The 22,210-nt window shown below is 40.4% G+C and overlaps 1 protein-coding gene across 1 annotated transcript in view; it reads left to right on the plus strand.

Moving 5' to 3' along the window:
* The window catches only part of LOC137456940 (receptor-type tyrosine-protein phosphatase mu-like), a 463,121-nt gene that overhangs the window by 192,684 nt on the left and 248,227 nt on the right, over window positions 1–22,210 (plus strand). Inside the window, exon 7 of the mRNA XM_068168616.1 lies at window positions 7,093–7,386. Coding sequence (XP_068024717.1) covers window positions 7,093–7,386 — 294 coding nt within the window. The remainder of the gene's footprint in view (window positions 1–7,092; window positions 7,387–22,210) is intronic.

Consider the following 22,210-nt stretch of genomic DNA (forward strand, 5'->3'; position numbering starts at 1 on the left):
TATTTGCAGATGTCCCTGCTGACTGCCTGGTCCTTTAAAGGTCCTTTCCCACCCAAACTATTCTACGATTCTATGACCTTTGCTTTCGTGTTGGGATGTTTGCACACCTCCTTCCCACATTCCTTCTATTTCATTGTAAACATAATTTCACTTAATAGAAAGTTACTCTTAAGTAGATTCCAATCCCTCTCTTATGCAACCCTCTTTAAATTTTCTATGACTACTCTGATGGTGCTGTGTGGCACTGGAGACCAAGTACCAGAACCTTTAAAATCAGCAGAAATGTTGTGAGCATCAGGTGCTCCAAACAAAACCTGCTATCATAGAATCATAGAATGGTTTGGGTTGGAAGGAATTTCCAAAGGTCATCTAGTCCAACGTCCTCTGCAGTAAGCAGGGACATCCCCAACTAGATCTGGTTGCCTGGGGCCTTACTTTGAATATCTCCAGGGATGGGGCCTCAATCACCTCCCCGGGCAACCTATTCCAGTGTTCCACTGCCCTCATGGCGAAGACCTTGTTCCTAACATCCAATCTCTTCTCTAATTTAAGCCATTGCCCCTCGTCCTATCATTGCAGGCCTTTGTAAACATCCTTTTTGTAGGCCCCCTTCAGGTACAGTAAGGCTGCTATTAGGTCTCCCCAGAGTCTTCTCCAAGCTGAACAACCCCAGCTCCCTCAACCTGTCCTCGTAGCAGAGGTATTGCAGCCCCCTGATCATTTTTGTGGCCCTCCTCTGGACCCATTCCATCAGGTCCATGTCATTTCTGAGGGAATAGGGATGAAATCTTGATGGGAGACATGCAAAGAAATGCCTAGTGGTCATTTCCCCCCTTTCTCTCTCTCTCTATTTTTTTTTTAATCTTTTTTGCTTGTACCTTCTTTACCTTATCTTCTTTACTTACCTGAGCAGATATTGCTTTAGCAAGGTTTAATCCATATGGAGAAGGGGGGAGGGGGGAAGCAATTATAGAGCTGTCAATTAATCCCATGTTATCTTATTAAAGAACTGTAAACATGAATATTGCCTAGTTAATGAGCAAAAAGCTTGTCAGTGAACAATTAGTCTGGCCTTAAACAAGAAGGAAAAAGGATTTTGTTGTTGCTGAGAACTTGTTTTTGTTATCTCATGTGATTCTTAGAGGGTGGTGAAATCAAGTATTGATGGCTCTACTTAAATCAAACCTGAAGGGGAGGTTTTCAATTTCCACAAGTGTTTGCTTTGATAGGCGACTGAAAAGACAAGTGCCTTGTCATCGTGTGTGCTCAAACTACACAGGATCCTCGTCTAAGTTTGTCAGGGAATTGGATTGAAGTGTCACTATCTAATGGGAGACATGAAATTGGCCTTGTCAGATCTCCTACTTATAGAAAAGAAAACAACCAACCAACAACAAAACCCCAAAAAAAACAAACCAAAAAACCCAACCAGTAGTTTCTGTCTAATAGGTGACATTAAAGTAATCAAACATTGAGCAAAAGGAAAAAATAGGAGGGTAGAATAATTAAGTGTATTTGCTGAAGTAAATTAGGCTTCTGCATAGGACCCTCAAGTTGGATTTTCCTAACAGTGGGCAGATCCAACACAGATTAGATTTAGGAGAGCAGAATGAGCCTGTCTGAGCAGACATCAGATTATTGCAGAGTGCAGACTGCTTATTGAGTTCAAACAAGGTAAACCCAGGTGTCAAATTGGTTAAAAGGAGTTTTGTGAGGTTTTTAAGTTGAGGGCACAGCAAGGTAGCCATCTGTAATGTTGGCAGCTGAAATGTCTCCATCTTTCCAAATGGAAGATTTAAGACCAGGAGCAGAAACAAAGTGCTTCTATACCTCTAGAGAAAAGGATTCCTTCTGGAGAGCAAAATAATTTTGAGATCAGGACACAGAAAATATTAACAATCGCTTCTCTGTGGCATCAGTTGTATTGTATTATTGTTTTGGTTGGAAAAGACCTCTGAGATTGAGTCCAGCCATCAGCCTAACACTATCATGGCCATTAAACCATGCCCTGAAGTACCATCTCTACAGGTTTTAGAACACACATTTTGAAATCTCATCTGTAGATTAAATATACACAGGTACTTCAGATCTCTTTACCAACTGACATTCCCTGCTGGATCCATCAGTCTGTTCATATCTCAAGCTGCACCAGGGGAAGTTTAGGCTCAAGGTGAGGAGAAAGTTCTTCACAGAAAGAGTTGTTAGCCATTGGAATCTGCTGCCCAGGGAGGTGGTGGAGTCACCATCCCTGGAGATGTTTAAGAGGGGATTGGACAAGGCACTTGGTGCCAGGGTCTGCTAGTCATGAGGTCTTGGGTGACAGGTTGGACTTGATGATCTTTGAGATTTTTTCCAACCTTGTTGGTTCAGTTCTATTCTATTCTATTCTATTCTATTCTATTCTATTCTATTCTATTCTATTCTATTCTATTCTATTTATTTATTTATTTTTCCAGACAGTGCTGCTGTTAGTACTTATTTTCATGGGTTACCTGACAATTCCTGTCATGAACTCCTGCTTCCAGGTGTTCATGTTTTGGTAAACTGGCTTCAGGGTAATATTATCCTGTGTGGATGTGTGCCTCAGCCTGAAGGCTTTGAGACACCCTCCAGCCAAAGCACTTGAGATAGTTCAATCATCTTAGCAAGCTATCTCTAGGAAGGCACTGAAGTCTCTGGGCTTCAAAGAAGGGACCTTTTTCTTCTTTTTTCCAGAAAAGCAATAGCTGTGTCATGAAACCTGGATTTCTGTTCCTTGGAAAAATTGTTTACATAGAATCATTATGGTTGGAAGAGACCTTTCAGATTGTCAAGTTCAACAGTAACACAGCACTGCCAGGTTCACCACTAACCGTGTCCCTCAGCATGATGTCTATATGGCTTTAAATCCCTCCAGGGACTGGGATTCAGTCACTTCCTGGAAAGCCTGAAAAGTAAAGTCACTGAATGGAATTGGTTCTGTTCTAGCTTAAACCACAACAGCGTTTAACTCTGGCTCTCATATTTATGAAGTGACTGGTTAAAACAAGTATCATATTTGTGATGAAATGTTCACTTTATGCAGTTACTAATAGATCTCAAAGGTCTTTTCCAACCTGGTTAATTCTATTCTATTCTATTCTATTCATAGGCTTTGCTGAAATAATGCTACTTATGTTAACCTTTTGCACTGTGGTCACAAAAGAATGAAAAATATGCCCTGAGGGCTCAAAAGACAATAAAATACTGCTTGTTTCAAGTGCTTGTAATATTTGCAATGACTTGGTGTAACCACTAACCTTAGTGACCTAACTCCTGAGTCTGCATTTTGAACGGCACTTCAACAGCCCTTTAGTAGTGTTTGAAACTGGAAAGTAATTAACTGTTCTTTCAGCATGGCTAAGTAAATGCCTCAGGATGCTCTATAAACGTTTCATTTCATGTCTTGGTTCACAAAACAGCCTAATGATTTAAATTGATGCTAAATCATTTTGAGTTGAGTCAGAACTGTTTTCAGCCGTGCTAGCACTGCATGAAGCCATAGTTTATATGCTTAAGGATTTCAGTATGTGTCTAACCAGGAGATCAGTTTGCCAATGTATTGTCACATAACAGCATTTTCCTTAGTGCTTTGAAAATATAAACAATGTTTGTTTGTCTCCTGGAATGCACCACAAAATACAAAGCTAATTTTATGTCTTTTCCAATCAGTAATGATTGTTATGGAATTAAACACTGGAGAATTTCTTCAATATTGAGTCCAAACTTTAACTCAGCGCTGCCAGAAACCATGTCCCTCAGCACCATATCTTTTAAATCCCTCCAGGCATGGAGACTCCACCACTTCCCCTGAGCAGCCTGTTTCAGGGTTTCACCATTTTCCTAATATCTAATTTAAATCTCTCCTGGTGCAGTTTGAGGCCATTACCTCTCATATGGTCATTTATCTTGGGAGAAGAGACCAGTTCTTACCTCACTACAATCTCCTTTCAGGGAGTTGGAGAGAGCAAGGTCTCCCCTCAGCCTCCTTTTCCCCAGGCTGCTCTTTACCAGACCTGTTTTCCACACCATTCATCATCTTTGTTTCCCTCTCTGGATGCATTCCAGCACCAAAGTGCCCTTCTTGTAGTGAGGGCCCCAAAACTGAACATTTAAGGTGTGGCCTCACCGGTGCTGAGTACAGGGGTACAGTCACTTCCCTGGTTTATGGGCCACACTACCCAAGCTACGATGCTGTTGGCTACCTGGGCTCACGTTGGCTCATGTTCAGACAGCTGTTGTCCCGCATTCTCAGATAGAGATCTTTGGAGCTATTTTGGATTGCTACCTGCTGTAGCATGTTTTTCATAAGAACAAATTATCTTTGTGAAGGTGTCAAATTGATATACATATGCATTTTAACCTTATGTTTGCTGCCTTGTGATGTTGTATTACAGCAGTTACAGATTGCACCAATGAGTATGATTTTACAGTGTTAATTAGAAACACTATCTGAGGCGTAGCTAATCTGCAGTGTACTTAGTGCTCTGAGAGTTGAGTATTCTCTGTGTAAATGAAAAAAGGTAACTCAGTATAATTATGTGTTTGTTAAAACAGCAATTCTGCTATTTCTCAGGATGCATTAGTACTTATTTCCAGAGTTCCCATCTCCCTTGTGCTTCTTTCTTTTATGTTCTTTGACTTTGAAGTCCTTGAGAAAATGCTGAAATAGATAAATTTAACTCCTTTTCTGTTTGACTGCCCATATCTCAAACAATTGGGAAGTGGTTAGCAGAAGAGAATCTGAATCTGCAGCTTTAGGAAAGCAGGTGTTTGGTGTTCATTACGTATTCTGGGTAGCCTTAAGAAGATGGTAGTGTTTGCTGATAGATATGTTAAGAATATTGGATCAAACAGTGCCTTATTACAGCGGCCTGGTTTCATTCTGCCTGAATATATTTAACCAATGGGATGGTGAATTTTATGCAGATGTGAAGCATAAAAGAGCAGAGAAATTTCCTGGTTAATCGATAGGGGAAAAAAGTGAATTTGCTATTTACTTTCATAAAAGAGATGAAGTCTGCAATTTATTTCAGCAATCCAATTTAAAACAAGATGTCCAAAGGTAATAAATAAAAGTGGGTTTAAAATTTTGCTCACTTTTGAAAATATTTGGAACCCAAGCTATCAGGACATCACACATACTTGCTCTGTGAGAGAGCACTGCTGCTCTGTGGTAGTTAGTGAAAATAAACCATTGTGTGAAACAAGAGCCAGACTCACTGTGAAGACTCAACAATTCCCCCAGCTCTCATTTAGAAGCTCTCTCTGTTTAACCAAGATATAAGACTTGAAGAAATACTACATTTATTCTGCTTACAGAGTCTGGAAATGTGAAGGCTGAGTAGTACAGCCTGTGAGAAATGTAGAAACTTTAGGTAAACCTTTCTGAAATGGTTGTCTAGCCCTGGAACAGACAGCTCAGTGAAGTGGTGGAGTCCCTATCTCTGGAAGAGTTAACAAAAATGTGTAGATGTGGCACTCAGAGGCATGGTTTAGTGGTGGATTTGACAGTTCTTGATTACTGGTTAAACTTGATTATCTTGGAGGTCTTTTCCAAACAGGGAAAATTCCCCTGCACCAGGGGAAGTTTAGGCTTGAGGTGAGGAGAAAGTTCTTCACTGAGAATGGGAGTTCTTCATTGGAATGGGCTGCCCAGGGAGGTGGTGGAGTCACCATCCCTGGAGGGGTTCGAGAGGGGATTGGACGTGGCACTTGGTGCCATGGTCTAGTCATGAGGTCTGTGGTGACAGGTTGGACTTGATGATCTTTGAGGTCTCTTCCAACTTTGGTGATACTGTGAAAATGATTTTCTGATTCCACAATATGAATTAAATTCATTGTGTTTTCGTGTAGGAATCACTAAAGAAACACAGTATCAGTTCTAGCTCTAAAATGGACACTTTGAGAAGGATTTATTTCCACTGAGAACATATTTTAAATTGGAAGTTAAAATTTTATCTGTAATATCTAGCATATAGGGTCAAAGGTCAGGGCTCGGCTGGCCACCAGATGAGTGACAGAGGCTCCCTCTGAACTCATCTGCCTTCCCAAAGGGAACAGAAAGGGAAGAAGGGAGAGAGGCTGATCAGTTGGAAAAGAAATTCAACCAGATGGAATGGAAATAAGGAAAATCCAATGAAACAGAGACAGAGATACAAAACAATATCCAAACTAACCCCTGATGGCAATGATGTCACCATTGTCACCACTGATGTCTTGGGCAGTCACTGGGGAAGTCCCAGAATAGATGCAGTAGCAGATGGGAATCAGATTCAGGAGCTCAATCCTGGAACTGGATTCAGAAACACACAGATTAGGATCAAAGACAGAATGCACATAGTCCTGTTGGGTCACTGGCTGCTGAAGAAGAGTCTTGACCCTGGTGACCCCTCAGCTTGATCCTGAAGGTAATGTCTATGGGATGGAATCCCTTGTCTAGGGTCGACCCTGGTGACCCCTTACCTTGGTCCTGAAAGTGATGTCTGTGGGATGGAATCTCTTGTCTTGGTCACCTGTCCTGTATGTTTCTCCATGCAGGTGCCACCTCTGATTTCTTGCACCCCAAGGTAGAACACAAGATGTAGCAGCGCCCTTGGTGTGCAAAGGAGCAAATCTAAGCCAGAGCCTTTCTGCAGCCCAGCCCTTGGCAGTAACTCTCCCCATCAGCCTTCACACTGCTAGGAGTGACCCCTGCTTGTGCAAATCTGCCCTGAACTTCAGAATGTGCAGTCACTGAACAAAGACTGAGCTGAGAAGTCAGATCCCCGACCAGAATTGGTTCTGATCTAGCTCAAACCATGACAAATAGAATTATAGTCACGCTTGGTTTGAAGTCATATAGTGCAAAACAAAACCTTCATGTGAAAATCTCAAAGTGCATTAGCAGAAGAGTTAGTGTATCACAGTTTATTGGAAATAAGTTCATTGTTTCTGATGATTTCTTCATATCTAGATTTTTATTCAACCTTCACCTCTAATGCAATACCAATCCCATTGGTTATTTGAATGTTATAGAAACAGAGAAAATGCCACTGTCATCATTGCTGCTTTTTACAACTTCTTGTCCTTCAGAGCCACCGGTTCCCATCGCCCCACCTCAGCTGTCCTCAGTCGGTGCAACTTACCTGTGGATCCAGTTGAATGCCAACTCCATCAATGGAGATGGACCCATCATTCAAAGGGAGGTTGAATATCGAACTTCAAGTGGCAGCTGGTATGACATCCAACCCGTGGACTCCACAAGCTATAAGATAGGACACCTGGATCCTGACACCGAGTATGAAATCAGTGTGTTGCTAACAAGACCAGGTGAAGGAGGAACTGGCTCTCCTGGCCCAGCTCTCAAAACAAGGACAAAATGTGCTGGTGAGTACTCAAAAAGAAATGTTGTAAGCATCTTTCTAGGGTTGAATATGCTCTTTCCATTGTAATCTGCAGGAATTTGGACTGAATGCTTTTAAGCTATTAGCTATGATGACCTTGAAACCAACCATTGGTGCCAGGGTAGGTTGTAGATGAAATCGTGCCTCTGAATGCCTTGAAATGGCCAGTGTAGAGCGCTGGATAAACAATTTTTACTCTCAGGTGTGCCCTGAGCTCTCTCCACTTCATTACATCCTTTTCTTGCCAGCGTGTGTTTAAGTTTCTGGTTAGTTCATTTTTTGAGGGTATGTTTTTCTTGACAAAAATGTTGTTTGCTTTGGATAGAGTTTCTTCTTTCTACTTTTTTCAGTGTTGGGTATATCAAACTCGTCGTTAAAATGGAAAGAGATCCTGTGTGACAGCAAAAGGATGGAGTGTTACATCTCAATTAGCAGCTGAGATTTTCCTTTCCTGAGTGACTGAGAGAGTGCCTTTTCATTAAAATGAGCTAGTGTGATTTGTGATGCTGTGTAGCAGCCTTGGCTCCTGGTTTGGATGTTGTAATTAATAGTGCTGACCTATGATGGCAAAAAGACACAAAGTAAACATATTATTCCAAAGCAATTGTACAGTAATTTTCAGGAAGAGTGGCACTGATATTAATTTGGGATTCAGCTGCTCAGAAATAATAGAGTATACTGTGACCTGGAATATTTTTATATCATTAATATTTCCCCTCCTAATATTTTGAATCTTCTTTCTGCCGCTGTGAAGTTGGTAGAAGATAGAAAGTGAGGAAATTAGACTAAGGGAATGGTATTAGCTTATTGATCCTAATCCTTTGAAGACTGATTTAGGTGTTATTTGTCCCTTTTAATGGTGTATTTCTATTGAATATGAAAGTAAAGTTATTTTTTTGGTGAAGTCACATGACAACTTAGCAGGGGCTAAATGGTGTTTAAGTTAAATTGGTTGGTGTGGTGTGAAGCATAGGATGAAATAGTTACAGTAAGGATCCCTGTGTTGGTTTTGGAGATACAACCTTGTGCAAGTATTAGCTCTTAGAGTTGGGGTTTTCTGCTCCTTTCATTACTGAAAAGATGTATTTAATGCAGAATGCCAAAAAGCACAACTGTGAAGTTTAATAACAGAACTGTAGAACCTTTTTTGGTTAGATCATTAAGGTCATTGAGTCCAGCCATTATCTAACTCTACCAAGTATTTACTATTTGTAAGACGTGCTTTACTAGACTAAGACAACTCCAGCTTAGTCAAAAGTGAGACATAACAATTCATTAGATTTCCCTTCAGGAGGGTTTCTGGGTAACTACGACCTTCACACCAGTACAAAATCATGGAATCATAAAATGGTTTGGGTTGGAAGGGACCTTAAAGGTCATTGTCGTAGTTTGGGCTGGGTGCCCTTGCTACAGGGGTGTTTCCTGTGTCCAGAAGTCCAGCCCAGTGGATGGACACAGGAAATTAGGTTATTTCTTACCATGATCCCTTGCACCACTATAAGTTTCATGGTGGGGTCTGGCACTTCCTCTTTCCTTCCTCTTCGCCACCTGGTAGCTAGGGGAGAGATCTCCCGGCCATGGGCCTGGCTAGGCCCAAGGCCACGGGGGGATGGGCAGTCTCAGATCTGGCCAGCTGAGACTAGCCTAGCAGAGGTGGGGGAAGGAGGAGCCCTGGGGGTCTTGGGTGCACCCTCAGGTGGGGATGGGATCTTTCTGGGTCTGTTTTGGGGCTCTTCTTGTCACTGTGTTTCTAGTTCTTTGCACGCACTCACTGTTCTCTATTTAAACTCTCCATCACTTTTGCAATCTGTTTGTCTGAGTCGTTATTTCTGCATGTGGTGGGGAGGGGGTTTGCCCCAACCCATTACAGTCATCTAGTTTCAACTTCTCTGCCATGGGCAGGGACACCTTCCATTCGACCAACGGATATGTCTAGACATGGTCAGTACATGTCTAATATACAAATACTTCAGTTACTGTACAATTAAAGTATTTTTTTCCTCATAATTTGATCATCTGCTTATATAGTTTAATAATGTAACATTGGATTGGGAGATAAGGTTGGGAGAGCTTACTGTGGCCTTTCAGTACTTACAGGAAGCTTGTTAGAAAGACTTTTTATCAGGGCCTGCTGGGATAGAACAAGGGGTGATGATTTTCAACAAAGAGGGAGATTGAGACTAGATAAGAGGAAGAAACTGTTTATGACATTAATAAAATGCTGCTCTATGTTGAGAATTGGTAGAAGCCCCATCCCTGGAACTATTCCAGGTTAAGTTGTCTGGTTCCCTGAGCAACCTACTGTAGTTGCAGATGTCCCTGCTGACTGCAAAGGGGTTGGGCTAGATGACCTTCAAAGAAAACATTCTACAAATCTATTATAAAATAGAAGGAAGGGAAGAAGACACATGGATTGAGATGAAGACACTTTAATAAGTGAAGCAAGAGCTGCACTCACAAGCAAACCCAAGTAAGAAATACATTCGCTGTTTCCCATCAATAGGCAGATGATCAGTAGGCTATTCCTGGCAAGAAGGACTTTGGCACACAATGCTTACTTGAGAAGACAAACACCACAAGAGTGAGCATACCCATGGTTTACGAAGAGATCATATGGTCTGGAATAGCCCTACAGTGAGGTGGAGTCAGCTGTCATAGAATCACAGAATTGTTAGGGTTGGTAGTGACCTCAAGGATCATCTAGTTCCAACCTCCCTGCCATGGGCAGGGACCCCTCACATTAGGTCAGTTTGCCCAGAGCCACATCCAGCCTGGCCTTAAAAACCTCCAGGTCCCTTCTTCATCCCTTTCATCCCCTTGTCCACCTTCAAATTTGTCACTGGAAGAATGAAATGCGAAAAACAGAGCCTTGAGACTGTGCAGGCACTGTTGAGCAACGTTAAAAACACCAGTGTGTCCTCAACCCTGGTTTAGTCACAAATCCCAAACACTGCACCATACAGGATGTGTTAACTCCATCCTTGTTAAACCCACTAGAGAGAAATCCACAATTTAGTCATAGAATTACAGAATTATTTTGCTTGGAAGACACCTTTAACATCATTGAATCCAGCAATTAACCCAGCACTGCCAAGTTACCACTGAACCATGCCCCTCAGCACAAAATCTACTTGTTTTTTTTAACATCTCCAGGGATGGTGACTCCACCATTTTTCCAGACAGCCTGTCCCAGGGCTTGGCAACCCTTTTGGGGTGAAACCCCAACTTTTTTCACCAAGAACACCACACAGATTTTAGGCTTTTCAATGATATTCCATTTGAGTATTAAACTGTGCAATCAGCCTCATAAACCACTGTGAACTGGAACTGTTTTATTACCCAATGCCTTGTAATACATCAGCATTATTTGTGTTTTCATTAAGCTAAACAGTAACCATCTCAAATTAAAAGCAGAAATGGTGGCTAACTGAAAAATTTAAACTGAGGGATGATCTTAAATCTCCCTCTACAAATTGGCTTCTTTTTTTTTTGTTTGGTGTAGCAGATGATCCTGCTTTGAAGGTGCAGTGGTTATTGGTTAAGTGTTAGCAAGTGACATGCTAATAACTGGCCCAAGGGCTTAAAAGGGATGCTGATAAACTAATGATGGTATAATTAAGCAGGGTAGAAGTAAAATAATGCCAGTCTCTAAAGCATGCCGTGGAATTAATAAAAGAGGAATCTTTAAGAGTCATTGTACCTTTTTAATTACTGCCATAATTGTATGTTGCTTTCCAGTTCCCTTGAGGTCTAGCAAACCACTTGGAGACCTGAAGCACTGCATTACCCATTCAATAATCCTAATAGTTAGCCAAAGCATTTGAAACATGTTTCCATTTTAGCAAAATGAGATTTCAGAGGCTTGTAACAGACAAGTCCTAGCTGTAACTTCTAGTAAATAAAAGCATCTATAATTAGAATGCAAAGAAATGCAAATGCAGCCCCCTCACTGGAGCAGTTAGATACCTTCTAAAGCGTTTTGCTTCCTTTTCATGAAATGTAGTACGTGTAAGTGCTCTTGTAGTGTAATGTTCAGGGAAGTCAAAGAATTGCATTCAGGTTTGAATTAGATTTAACAGAGAAAATGAAGTTCAGATTTAAAAAAAAGAGAAGTTTCATGGATTTTGGCCACTGTAAACCACAGCTGAGTTAGAAAAAAGATTTGTTATTTCAAGGTCTGAAATGATAGAATGTTGTAATTCCATCAGTTGGAAAAGACTTTTAAGATCATTGAGTAAAACCATTATCTAACTCTACCAAGACTAAACACAGAATCACAGAATCAACCAGGTTGGAAGAGACCTCCAAGATCATCAAGTCCAACCTATCACCCAACCCTATCTAATCAACTAGACCATGGCACTAAGTGCCCCATCCAGTCTTTTCTTAAGCACCTCCAGGGACTTTGACCCCACCACCTCCCTGGGCAGCCCATTCCAATGGCAAATCATTCTTTCAGTGTGAAGAGCTTCTTTCTAAGATCAAGCCTAAACTTCCCCCTGCACAGCTTGAGACTGTGTCCTCTTGTTCTGTTGCTGGTTCCCTGGGAGAAGAAACTGTCTCCTACCTGGCTACAACCACCTTTCAGGGAGTTGTAGACAGCAATAAGGTCTCCCCTTATGTCCCTCAGCACTACATTTCTGTCTTTTAAACACCTCCAGGGATGGGGATTCAGTGACCTCCCTGGGCAGCCTGTTCCAGTATTTGAGAACCATCACATGGAGCACATTCCACTTCCTACAAGATGGACAGTCTGCATCCCCTCCTATATGACATTCTGAATACTCAATCATCTTTACAGCTGGTCTTCACTATTTTCCACCCTCCCATCTTCTTTTTTTATTAACTTTGTAGTTAGTGTCTCCCTCCTTCAGTGTTCACATCATTGCCTATCTTGAACTTCAGTGTTCCTTACTGTTTATTTCCATGCCTTTGGGACCTTTTGACTCTTTTGTCTGAAGAAAAAAGGAAGCAACTTTGTGTCACTGGGAATGAAGTTTTTCCTTCTTGTTGCTATACTTTGGATATCTGCCTTTGAAAGAGGTTCTGGGTTTTTTTCCAGCCATATAACAAAGTCTTAACGTCAGATAGTATTGTGATCGTAAGAAAATGTCAACTTGGAGACATCATAAAGGTTCTTCTCTACTGCTCTTAGAACTTCACAGCTGTCTCAGAAGTTTGAACCAAAGTTGCGCTGCCAGGTTGTGTCTTCTAACCCTCACATCACAGATGTCCTGAGGAGGTGGGTTACAGACATTGCACCATCTTAGTTTCCATAGAAAAGAAATTCATTGCTGTTTCTGAAGTCACCATTCCAAATCTGAAACTGTAATAATCTTTAGTGGGAAGCTGCACTCAGTTTTCAGAACAGGAAGTCCACAGTCAACTTTCATTTCATGCATGGTTTTATTGGGAAACTACATTACAATTATAATGGAGATTTGATGTGAAGGATGCCTACTCTATCACACTTTCTCCTAATGCTTTTCTGATAAGCAAATCATTCCCTTGAAAGCTCCACTTTCTTATAAGGGAAAAGCCTTACTAAGCCTCACTGCTCTTCATTAATTTCTCTACATTGTCTTACAGAACAGTCTTCCCTTGTAGTATTGGAGACCTTGAGTCAAGAAAAATAAAAATAATACAAATTCTTCTCAGTAAAAAAAAAAAAAAAACAAAAAAAACCAAAGAAAGAAAGTTAAAATCTTTTAATCCAGTTCTCTTCCTCTTCATCTCAGTCTAAAATTCCCCTCTGAGAGACCTCTAAGTCAATGAAAAGTGGGGGAACCAAAACCAAGCAAAAAAACTCCCACTAAATGACAGTAAATGCAGCTGCAAGAAATCAGAAACACAGAAAGGTGGAGGTTGAAAGTGAACTCTGGAGATCACCAAGTCTAACCCCCCTGCTAAAGTAGGGTCACCCAAAGCAGGTTGCCCAGTATTGCAGTGCACAGGTAGGTTTGGAATCTCTTCAGAGAAGACTCTGAAACCTCTGTGGGCATACTGTTTCAGTGCTCCATCACCCTTACAAGAGAAGTTTTTCCTCATCTCCAGATGGAACCTCCTGGCTTGTCTCTCACCCTTTAGATATTGTTTAGCCCTGAGAAGATCCCTTTTGTCTTGTCTGCCACTCATATCCTTAAGAAAGGCAATAAGGAAGACCTGGGGAACCACGGGTTGGTTCACCTCAACATAATCCCCAGGAAGGTGATGGAATAACCAGTCTTGCCACGTGCACAAAGGACAAAACTGTGATCAGGAGAAGTTAGCATGGATTCTGACTTTAAGAAAGAAAACTGAGGGGAAAGCTTCTCAATGCTTACAAATACTTAAAGAGTGGGTATCAGAAGGATGGGGCCAGTCTTTTTTGGTGTTGCCCTAACTTGACCATAAAGTTGAGCATGGGAAGTTCCATGTAAACATGAGGAGGAACTTCTTTATGTTGAGGGTGGTGGAAAGCTGCAACAGGCTACCCAGAGAAGTGGTGGAGTCTCCATCTCTGGTGTCATTCAAAACCTGCATAGATGCCATCCTGTGCAACCTATTCTAGGCAAACTTGCTCTTGCTCACTTTATCTCATAAACAACTGGCTTCAGCCTATAGAAAGCATGAAGCTAGGATTATGTCCATACTTGGTATTTGCAGAAGCACTGCATGCACTAGGTATGTGCTGGCCTGGCTAATGCCTTGGCTTTTGTCTTCCTCCTGAAGGAGGGGGAACTTGTCCACATGCTGGGACAAGATTCAATATTTGGGCATAATGTGCCTTCACCACAGGGGCATAAAAGAAGTGTAGATAAACGTTAGTTGCAAGGACATAGAGTATGAAGCATGACTATCCTGAGGAGCTCCTCATTACAATAAGGAGAAGCATTTAGGATTCTTTTCTGACAGTTACAGCTGGATTAATACAGGCATGCAAATTAAGTGTTTGTAAAAAGAATTGCCAGATAGTGCTGTCTCTGGTCATGTGAAAGGTAGTCATATAAATGGACACTTAGCTCTTCACTTCATTAGATTCCCATTTCAAAACATTTGCAGAGGAAGAAATTAACCTTCTCTGCAGACAAATGAACCTTCACCATCTTACAGCAAACCTGGGAGGTAAAGTTATTAATTTCACATCTGCTAGGCAGAGGGAATGTGAGGAAAACATAATGACCCTTGAGAGAAAGCAGATTATATCATTTCTCCTATGACATATCTCCATCTCCACATTTGTTTCAGTTGCTTATTAATTATAAGGATAAGCTCAGAAAACCTACACACTCAAATAATTATTTTACTCAGCTTTAATTCAGGAAGAATTTCTCGGTACATAGTGAAAAATAAAAATAACAACACAAAAGGTCCAGTAAGGTGTGAATATTCTGAAAACTGGTATGTGAGCACCTTTAGTGGGAGTGGTAAATTAGCTGTACTTATGATAGGACATTCCATAGTATAATTATTTAGTGTGAGGTGCCCCTGCCCATGACAGGGGGGTTGGAACTGGATGATCCTTGAGGTCCCTTCCAACCCTGACAATTCTATGATTCTATAATTCTCTTCTGAACAAACTGGACATGAACCATTCCATGCTTTGGATCTCTCTTTCCAGAAGTATTGCTACTGCAGATGTAAATGAGGGCATCACTACTCTATCGGTAAAGTCAATTAGGAAAAGGAAAAAATTGAATGCTCTGGGTATAGGTGTGTTCCCTGTGAAGTACCTTGAATCTATCCTCAATTTTCTGCTGACAATTTTCTCCCCGCATCAGTTATTCCAGATTTCATTGAATCTCAGAATCCCAGAATGGCAGGGGTTGGAAAGGACCTCTGGGGACTATCCAGTCCAAACCACCTCCTAAAACAGGGTCATCCAGAGCAGGTTGCCCAGAATCACAATATGCAGGGGAGTTTGGAATCTCTCCAGAGAAGACGACTCCAGAACCTCTCTAGGTAGCAGAGTCTAGTGTGCTGGCACTCTCACATAAAAGGAGCTGTTCCTGATGTTCACATGAAACCTTCTGAGTTCCAGTTTGCCTGTTGCTGGGCACTAAGAAAAACAGTCTACCCCCAGGTAATTCTTCACAGAAAGAGTGGTTGGGCTGCCCAGGGAGGTGGTGAAGTCACCATCACTGGAGGTGTTTAAAAAGTGACTGGATGAGGCACTTAGTGCCATAGTTTACTTGATTACGTGGTGGTGGGTGATAGATTGGACTCGATGATCTCAAACGTCTCTTCCAACCTGGTTGATTCTGTATTCTGTAATTTGATCTGGTATCCAGATTTTATGTTAGGCTTCAGCTTGCGTGCCCTAAGCCTCCTGCATGAGGGCACTGGTTTGTCTCTCATCTTGTGAAAGTAAATGTTGGCAGAACTGTATCAGGGTCTGGAGAACAGGTTTTGTGAGGAGCAACTGAGGTATCTGGAGGTTGCCTAGTCTGGAGAAGAGGAGGGTGAGGAGGGACTTTCTCACTCACTACAACTGCCGGAAAGGAGACTAGTGTGGTGAGTGTTGGTCTCTTCTTCCAAGTAACAAGTGATAGAACAAGAGGAATTGGCCTCAAATGGCAAACTTTGAAGTTTAAGTCGGATATTAGCAGAGAATTTTTCACTGAAAAGGTTCTCAAGCACTGCAATAGGCTCCCCAGAGAGGTGGTTGAATTCCCATCCCTGGAGTTATTTAAAAGATGCAGAGATGGGGTGCTGAGTGCTAGAATTGGCAGAATTAGATAATGGTTGGACTCAATCTTTTCCAACCAAAATGATTCTATCCTTCTATAATTAAGCTGTCTTTCAATATATGTCATCCTCTGAGCACCCTTTTTATGAATTGAAATGTATTAAAAACTACCTCTGCATTTAGTTCATCCTTCTTCACTCTGAACTGGGTCCAGTTTGCAGTAGGGAAAACAGAAACTTTTCTGTTGGGAAAGGCACAGTTCAATTTTATCCATTCATTCATCTTTCTGAACTTTCCAAAAGCCCTCTGAAGGTGTCTTGGGCCAGAAATTTTGCAGCAGAAAATGATGTTTAGAGTGGACTGTTATATTTTAGTATTCTGTGTATGAACAAATGCATGTAAAGCAGAGAGGCAGTAATAAGTGTTTACTCTTGAGATGCAAAAGTGTCCTTTCATATCGAAAAAATTATGTTCTCTCGAAACAAAAATCAAACTGTCAGTTGGTCTCTGTTTTGACTGTTTCAGCAGATGTTTTGTTTGCAATTAGCTTACAAAGAATACTAATAAAAAAGAATCACCCAAAAATATTCAGCAATTTACTTAATGCTGCTGTTGTGCAGCATTGAATGTGAGAGGATGACCCAATATGTAACTGGTGTATTTGGTCAAGTAAATGAAAAACAGAACCAGAAGAAAACAAAACAAAACCCCCACAACTTTTAATGACCTCAGCATAATTATAGATGACTTTAAAATGACAACTGACAAAAATTGTCCTATAATTAAATTTCCATTATAAAAGTTTCATCCCTTTTCCCTTTTTTGTCTGACATGTAAGGCTAGATTGTGAAGAGTATTCATTTATAAAAGGAAGAATTAGAGAGCTATAATTTATAATTTGGGGTAATCAATGAAAGCATTTCTCGTGTCAAAAACCCTTTCACTGACAAATAGCATTGCATTGTTATTTGTTTTAAAAAGAAGCTAAGAATTCTTGCTTTCTTTTTAAAATTTTTATTCACATCCTGTAAAATGAGCTGAAAAATTCTGTTGGCTTAATCAAGTCTTGCAGTAATTCAAAGTAATATTATGCAGATAGAGCTGAGCTTCTCAGTCTGCTTTTATTAACATTACATTTGCTTCCGTCTGTTCCTGAGACTGCTCATGAAAAAGTGGGATCTTTCTAAGGTCATCTCACCAAGGTTCTGCTTAATCTTGGGCAGAGCTGTCTCTAGTACAAGTGCTCTTCTAAGGAACAAGTCATAGAACAAGAGGAAACAGAAGTTGCACCAAAAAAGGTTTAGGTTGGACATGAGAAACAATTTCTTCCCCCAAAGGATTTTCAATCTCTGAACCAGGCTGCCCAGGTGATGAGGTCACTATAGATGAATGTAGATATGATGCTGAGGGACATGGTTTTACTGATGATGCTGGGTCAAAGGCTGGATTTGATCATAAAGATCTCTTCTAACCAAAATGATTCTATTATTCAATTCAAACATCACAGGTGGGTGATGCTTCTTCCTCCCACCCGTTTGAGCTCCATGCTTACAAAAGTATTTTGTGTGCTTTTGTCATCATTGTAAATTAGACAGAAACCACTCACTGCATGCTGATGTCTCTTACTGTACTATCTTTTATTTAAACAGAGTGTATGTGCCATTAGTGTAAATTTATTCTGCTACAGTGACACAACCTCTGTGGAGCATTTAATGTACAGTATCATACTGAGCTCCTAAAATAACTGACTTGAAAATCGGCTATTTTCATAAAGATAATTTTCAGGAGCTGCCTACTAAAATTCAAAGCAATCATTTACTTCTCTGTGTATTAGTACATTAGTCCTTTGACTTACAGATCATTGCTTATGAAAGCAGTTGGTCTTAATATCTTAAATCTATCAGAGAAATGCCATTTTTACATTTGTTTTCCTGCTTTACAATAGCTGCTGCTCAAATGTTCCTGCACGATGCTGAGGCCAGTTTATCCAGTTCTTTAATCTCTCCAAACTCATTTCTGCATTGATTGTTAAAACTCAGTGGATTGCAGTTAGATAATATCTTAAGATTTTCTTCTGCATTTGGAGCTTTATAGATCACAGTTCTCCAGTGTGTCAGACTGAATTTTTATCCTTAAAATCATAGAATTGTTTAGCCTGGAAAAGGCCTGCAAGATTCACTAGTCCAAGCATTAATCCAACACTAACAAGTTCACTGCTAAATCGTGTCCCTAGGCTGATTGCCTATAATTTGACACTTCTCCTATCAAGTGATAGGATGAAGTGAAATGGCCTCAAATTATGCCAGGGGATGTTTAGGTTGGATATTAGAAAAAAATACTTTACTTAAGGAGTGCTCAGGCATTGGAACAGACTGCCCAGGGAAGATGGTGGAGTCACCTTCCCTCGAGGTGTTAAAGAAACATTTAGACATGGCACTTTGGGATATGGCTTAATGGCCATGGTGGTCTTAAGTTGACAGTTTTACAACACTTTGCCATGGTAAGTTTACTTCAGTATTACTTCAGTATCACTAAGGTTGGAAGAGACCTCAAAGATCATTGAGTCCAACCTGGTTGGACTCAGTGATCTTAGAGGTCTTTTCCAACCTAAACAATTCTATGATTCTATGTCTACATATCTTTTAGATACCTTTAGGGATGATGGTTCAACTGCTCCCCTGTACAGCTTGTTCCAGGGCTTGACAATCTTTTTGGGAAAGAAATTGTTCCTAAGGTTCATCTTAAACCTCATGTTATGCAGCTTGTGCTTGTTTCCTCTCATCTTGTCACTTTCTACTTGGGGAACCGACCAATGCCCACGAATTCAAAGATCTGAGCTGTCATCTGTTACTGAGAAGTTTTAAGTGTCCCTAGATGTCTTCTGTAACAATTGTGATGTAATATCAGTCAATTTGACAGATTGAAATACTGAAATGGCAGGGCAGTGAACTATTCTGCTGTTGCCGTGTCTGAAAGATGCATGAGGAACACAAAGGTAGCCCTCAGAGAACTCTGAGAACTCTGTGAGCACATCACAGATCTCCATAAACATTTCAATTTTTCTTTCAGAGAGGATTGCTTAGTGTCATGATCAAAAATGGGCACATTGACAGTTGGAGCAAATCTTGGATTGTGCATAAGTGATGACTTTTTATATTTACAGCTCATAATTCTTGGTTTATTTTTCTGAGCACAGGTAACACTTTTTTTTTGTTTGTTTGGTTGGGTTTTTTTTTTGTTTGCACAAGATTATTTCTGTCCCAAAAGTGACGTTGGAGCTATAAACTGGTATTAAACTCAGGACAAGGTGAACTGTGTGTGCTATGTATTTGTTTGTTTGTTTCTGCTCATTGTTATTATTGATGAAAGTTACACAAACGGTTGGTAAAAGAATGATTAAGAAATGCACATGACAAATATGATGTAGTGCTGAGGGACATGGTTTAGTGGTGACCTGGCAGTGCTGAGTTATGGTTGAACTTGGTAATCTGAAAGGTCTCTTAAAACCAAAATGATTCTATGGTTCTCTGTTCATGGATGTCTTCAGGCATATACTTGCTTGTGCTATTATTTTGTGCAAAACACCAAAGTTAGGGTATGAAAAACAGGGTTTTTTTGAGAAGTGGTTGAGGGAATTGGGGTTGCTTAGCCTGTATAAAAGAAAACTGAGAAGAGACCTCTGGCTCTCTGCAACTACCTGATGAGATATTGGAGTGAGGTGGGGATTGGTTTCTTCTCCCTACTAACAAGTGATAAGACAAGAGGAAATGGCATCAAGTTGCACCAGAGGAGGTTTAGGTTGGACATTAGAAGAAACTTCTTCACTGGAAAGGTTCTCAAACACTGGAACAAGCTGCCCAAGGAGGTGGTTGAATCCCCATGTGGAAGTGCTTAAAGATGCAGAGATACATTGCTGAGGAACATGGCTTAGCACTAGACTCGGTAGAGTTAGATAAGGGTTGGACTCTGTCTTAAAAGTCTTTTCCAACTAGAATGACTCTGTGATCCAATAAATTTAAGGTTACCAAATGAATTCATAAGGAAGTTGCTTTAAAAGTCAATTGCTTGACTTTGACATTCAGTGGCTGATGCTTGACTACAATAAAACCCATTGAATACCACTTAAAGCAGTAGTGAATATCTTGGGTTTCTTCCTATTGAATGTTAAAGAATATATAAGTATTCAGTCATTTTTAAAGAAACTTGAAGTGATATCCTGGGTAGTACATATGCAGGCATAGTGGCAGTAGTGTAGAACTAGTACAAGCAGTGTCAGGATAGGGAAAAATTAATCATGAATTTAAACCAGAATTTTGTCACACTATAGTAAAACTTTGTGAAAGGGGAAAAAATGGCCTCTTTTCAGTTCTAAGTCTCCATGGATTGGAAAACATAATTATTTTTGCAGTTTAGGAGAAGAAAAAATTCTTCAGTGCTGTTGCAGATTTATTGGAGGATCTACAAGTCAGGGTGGATCTAGAAATGAGACAAACTGCAGGAAGACATAGAAACAGTCATGGGTCAGGAAGCCTTCACCTGCCAGAGCCTAAGACTTGCACAGACTGACCCAGTTTGCAGCTGTATCCTAACTTTGCATGTAGAGAAAGAAAAAGGGCAGAAAGCAGAACAGCTTTTGTGAGTGTGTGTGTGTGTGTGTGTGTGTGTGTGTGTGTGTGTGTGGTGATCCACAGTCTCCTGTGAGGAGGAAAAGGGAAAGGAGTAAGCTCATTTCAGATGGAAGCATTCTGGATGAAGATCAGGCGACCCTTGAGTCTGTTGCCTTGGCAAAAATTAAACTCATTAATCCAGTCCAACCTTGGTCTGATTTTTTTTTTTCTTCCTGATTTCCAGCATTTTCTTTTGCTTATATCCATGGAGAAAACTTCTTTCCTCCTCATTAACTTTCCCCTTCTATTCATCATGTTTGACACCAGTTTTGGGAGCCTTTTGTGTATAAACCATATTACAAAATAGTTTAGGTAGGCGTAATTCTGAAAAGCAGAGTTGATAAAGCAGCAATTCAAATAACATAAGAATTATTTCTTAGCTAATAATAAACTCTTATTGAAGAAGAAATTCTGAGGCAAGTCCATGGTATTTATAAGGAGTAATCAGAGAAGCAAAGAAATGTCTCCTTATACAGGGAGACTAGGTACTAGGGTAATAGGTAGCAGCAATCTGGTTATGCTATACAATTGTTTTTCCACCATGCTGTTGAATTCAAGTCATTTTAGTGTGGAGAAACTAAACACAAGCCATTAAGACTAGACTAATTTTGCTTTCTGTGATCAAAGCTGGAAAGATTTTGTCAATATTTTCATAATAAACTTTATTCTGACTTTGCCTCAGAATTGCTGTGCATAACTGGAGGAGATGCTGTGGTTCTTTAGACATCTTAACAATGGAGACAAAAATATTACTCCCATAAGCTTATTTTCTAAGGTCATATGGATTCATAATTGAGAATTACTTCCAGCTTTTCCTTGTGCTGTTCAGAACTGTGCTTGTAGGTTGGACTCGATGATCCTCAAGGTCTCTTCCCACCTTGGCGATACCGTGTGATACGGTGATCTTGGGTAGCTTCTGTAGTCAACATGGCAAGATGAGCTAATTCAGAGTAGCATCCAAACAAAGTGTTCTTATCTTTTAAAAGAATCTTGTCTTTACTCATATTTTAAACTCCTCTTGTAAATCTTACCATCTTTCCAGTGATGATGAAATGCTTTTGGGGAGACTAATCTCCCCAACATCAACACACAAGTCTCTTTGTGGGTAAAGATAATACATTCTAGGATGAAGGTAATATTTACTGCTCCTATAAAATATCTGAACTGTCCAGGCTATCAGCACAGTGATACTGTCAGTCCTAATATCCACTGATGAAGGACTAAAATCAGCTATCTCCCCAAAAATGCTCAGAAGACCATATTTTAAACCTCACTTTTAGACCATTGTTGATTATGTTCTGTTACAACATGAGATGGTGCTTTGACTTTCTGTGTTCTTACTCTGAACAGAGGAGATTAAATCTTGTCTCTTTAATCTCCCAGACTCTATCCATTCATTTTCAGATGAGCCATTGCCAAGGTTAAAGTGTAATAACACGTTGACTTTTCCTTGCTCTCAATGGCTGCTTCAA

The sequence above is a fragment of the Melanerpes formicivorus genome, unplaced genomic scaffold (genome assembly GCF_026170545.1).
Source record: "Melanerpes formicivorus ecotype bairdi unplaced genomic scaffold, bMelFor1.0.p_v2 SCAF_143, whole genome shotgun sequence".
NCBI lineage: Eukaryota > Metazoa > Chordata > Aves > Piciformes > Picidae > Melanerpes > Melanerpes formicivorus.